Source organism: Triticum urartu, chromosome 4A (assembly GCF_056163025.1).
Source record: "Triticum urartu cultivar PI428250 chromosome 4A, HENAU_Tu73, whole genome shotgun sequence".
NCBI lineage: Eukaryota > Viridiplantae > Streptophyta > Magnoliopsida > Poales > Poaceae > Triticum > Triticum urartu.
The window spans coordinates 387,035,931-387,038,311 of NC_141876.1; the positions used below are offsets into that span (position 1 = coordinate 387,035,931).

A 2,381-nucleotide genomic window follows, 5' to 3' on the forward strand; every position below is an offset into this window, starting at 1 on the left:
AGCACAGCCCGCGGCACCTGCCATCGCCGGATCGGTCGGGGGCCGACAGGTCCACCACCACCAGGGAGCGCTGTCGCAGGGGCCGCCACCGGAGCAGGCCACCACCTGCGGCGAGCCGAAGCCCCGCCACCACAAGGGCCCTGAGCACCTGAGCCGCAGGCGCGACAGATCTGGGCCGCGCCCAAACGCCGCCGCTGCAGGGAGCAGGGCACGCCCCCAGCTCCACGCCGCCGCCCAACAAGGACGGCCCGCGCCATCCAGTGCCGCGTGGGGGAGGAAGAGGCCCCGCCGCTGCCCGAGCTGGCCGGGCTTTTCCCGCCAGCACGCTGGGGCGGCGGCAAGGTGAGGGAGAATCGAGGAGGGGGGCGAGCTCCGCGGGCTAGGGTTTCCTTCCCCGGCGGCACTCGCGGGAGCGACCAGGGAGAGGATGTAACTTTTGTCATAATAGCATGTATTACAGTGGGTGAACAAATTACTGTCGAGCAATTGAGAGAAAAGCGCATAGTTATGATGATATCTAAGGCAATGATCATGAATATAGGCATCACGTCCGTGTCAAGTAGACCAAGACGATTCTGCATCTACTGCTATTACTCCACACATCGACCGCTATCCTACATGCATCTAGAGTATTGAGTTCATAAGAGCATCTCGAACAGCCGCGCCAAAAGATGCGTGCGCGCGGTAAATTGCCTTTTTAGCGCGCGCAAGACGTTTTCGCGCGCTCCAGCGGTGGCGGGAAACTAACGCGCGCGGGAAACGATTGCGTGCGCGCGGCAAAAGGCGGCAGCTCACGTGCTACATTTGGCGCGCCGCGTCCGGCGCGCCTATAAATTGCTGCGCCCTCTGCCACTCTCTCCATCTCTCCATCGCCCTCTGCCACCCTCTGCCGCTCTCTCCATCTCTCCATCGCCCTCTGCCACCGACGCGCCACCACCGCGCCACCATGCCGCCTCACTGCCGGGGAGGTACGGGTTACCACAGCGTCTGCGTGCGTCCATCCGACAGCTACTCCGCCAAGATTCGGTCGGGCGGTGGCATGCGGCTCCGTCTCAGAACCTTCGACACCACCCAGGAGGGAGCCTGCACGTACGACGTTGCAGCGTGGCACCTCCTATGGTCCCGTCAAGAAATGAACTTCGCCGACGTGGCGACGCGGGAGCGGGCACATGAGTTGACGCCTTTCCCGCGGCTTCTCACTGACGAGGATCATCGCAAGCACCGGAGGCGGGATCATCATCTCAGGATGGCTGAGATGGCCGAGCAAGCCATGGCGCTATGGAGCCATTGCTTCCCGGAAGACACCAATGAGGAACAGTTCTTCGCCCAGAGGAGGGAGAAGAGGGCGAAGAGGAGGGAGGAGCGAGTTGACTATCATGAGGACAAGCGAACGGGGAAGGCGGTCGCTAAATACAACGAAGCGCTAGGAGATGCGTTCTCCTGGAACTCCGGCGATGAGCGGTTCCTTGACGCCTACGCTCCGACGTTGGAGGAGGACATCACCGAGACAGAGTCTGAGTTGGACGAGTAGTAGGAGGAGGAGAACTATCTACGAAACTAATTATGTATCGAATCGTAGTAGAAAAACTAATGAAATATAGCGCGCCTACTGGAGCGGCGTGGGCGCGCTTTAATTTGCGGCGGCCGCTGGAGCCAGCACACCGCCACACGCAAAACCTGGCTAACCCGGCGCTGTATTCCGACTTTTAGCACGCGGCGCGTTACGTCGCTGTTGGAGATGCTCTAAGAACAGAGTAATGCATTAGGAAAGAAGACATGATGTAGAGGGATAAACTCAAGCAATATGATATAAACCCCATCTTTTTATCATCGATGGCAACAATACAATACGTGTCTTCCGGCCCCTGCTATCACTGGGAAAGGACACCGCAAGATTGAACCCAAAGCTAAGCACTTCTCCCATTGCAATAAAGATCAATCTAGTAGGCCAAACTAAACCGATAATTCGAAGAGACTTGCAAAGATATCAAATCATGCATATAAGAATTCAGAGAAGAACCAAATAATATTCATAGATAATCAAATTCATAAACTCACAATTCATCGGATCTCGGCAAACACACCGCAAAAGAGTATCACATCGAATAGATCTCCCAGAACATCACGGTGAACTTTGTATGGAGAACCAAAGAGAGAAGAAGCCATCTAGCTAATAACTATGGACCCGAAGGTCTATGATAAACTACTCACACATCATCGGAGATGATATGGTGTTGATGTGGAAGCCCTCCGTGATCGAATCCCCCTCGAGCAGATCGCCGAAAAAGGCCCCCAGATGGGATATCACGGGTACAGAAGGTTGCAGCGGTCGAAAAGTGGTTTCATGGCTCCCCTACATGTTTTTAGTGTACATGCGTATA

At 56.1% G+C, this 2,381-nt stretch overlaps 1 protein-coding gene across 1 annotated transcript; it reads left to right on the forward strand.

Moving 5' to 3' along the window:
• Positions 1-946: 946 nt before the first annotated feature.
• On the forward strand, positions 947-1,531 carry LOC147975923 (uncharacterized). The gene has a single exon (XM_087520650.1). It carries the CDS (start codon positions 947-949, stop codon positions 1,529-1,531), a length of 585 nt encoding a protein of 194 aa, XP_087376776.1.
• The last annotated feature ends 850 nt before the right edge of the window (positions 1,532-2,381 follow it).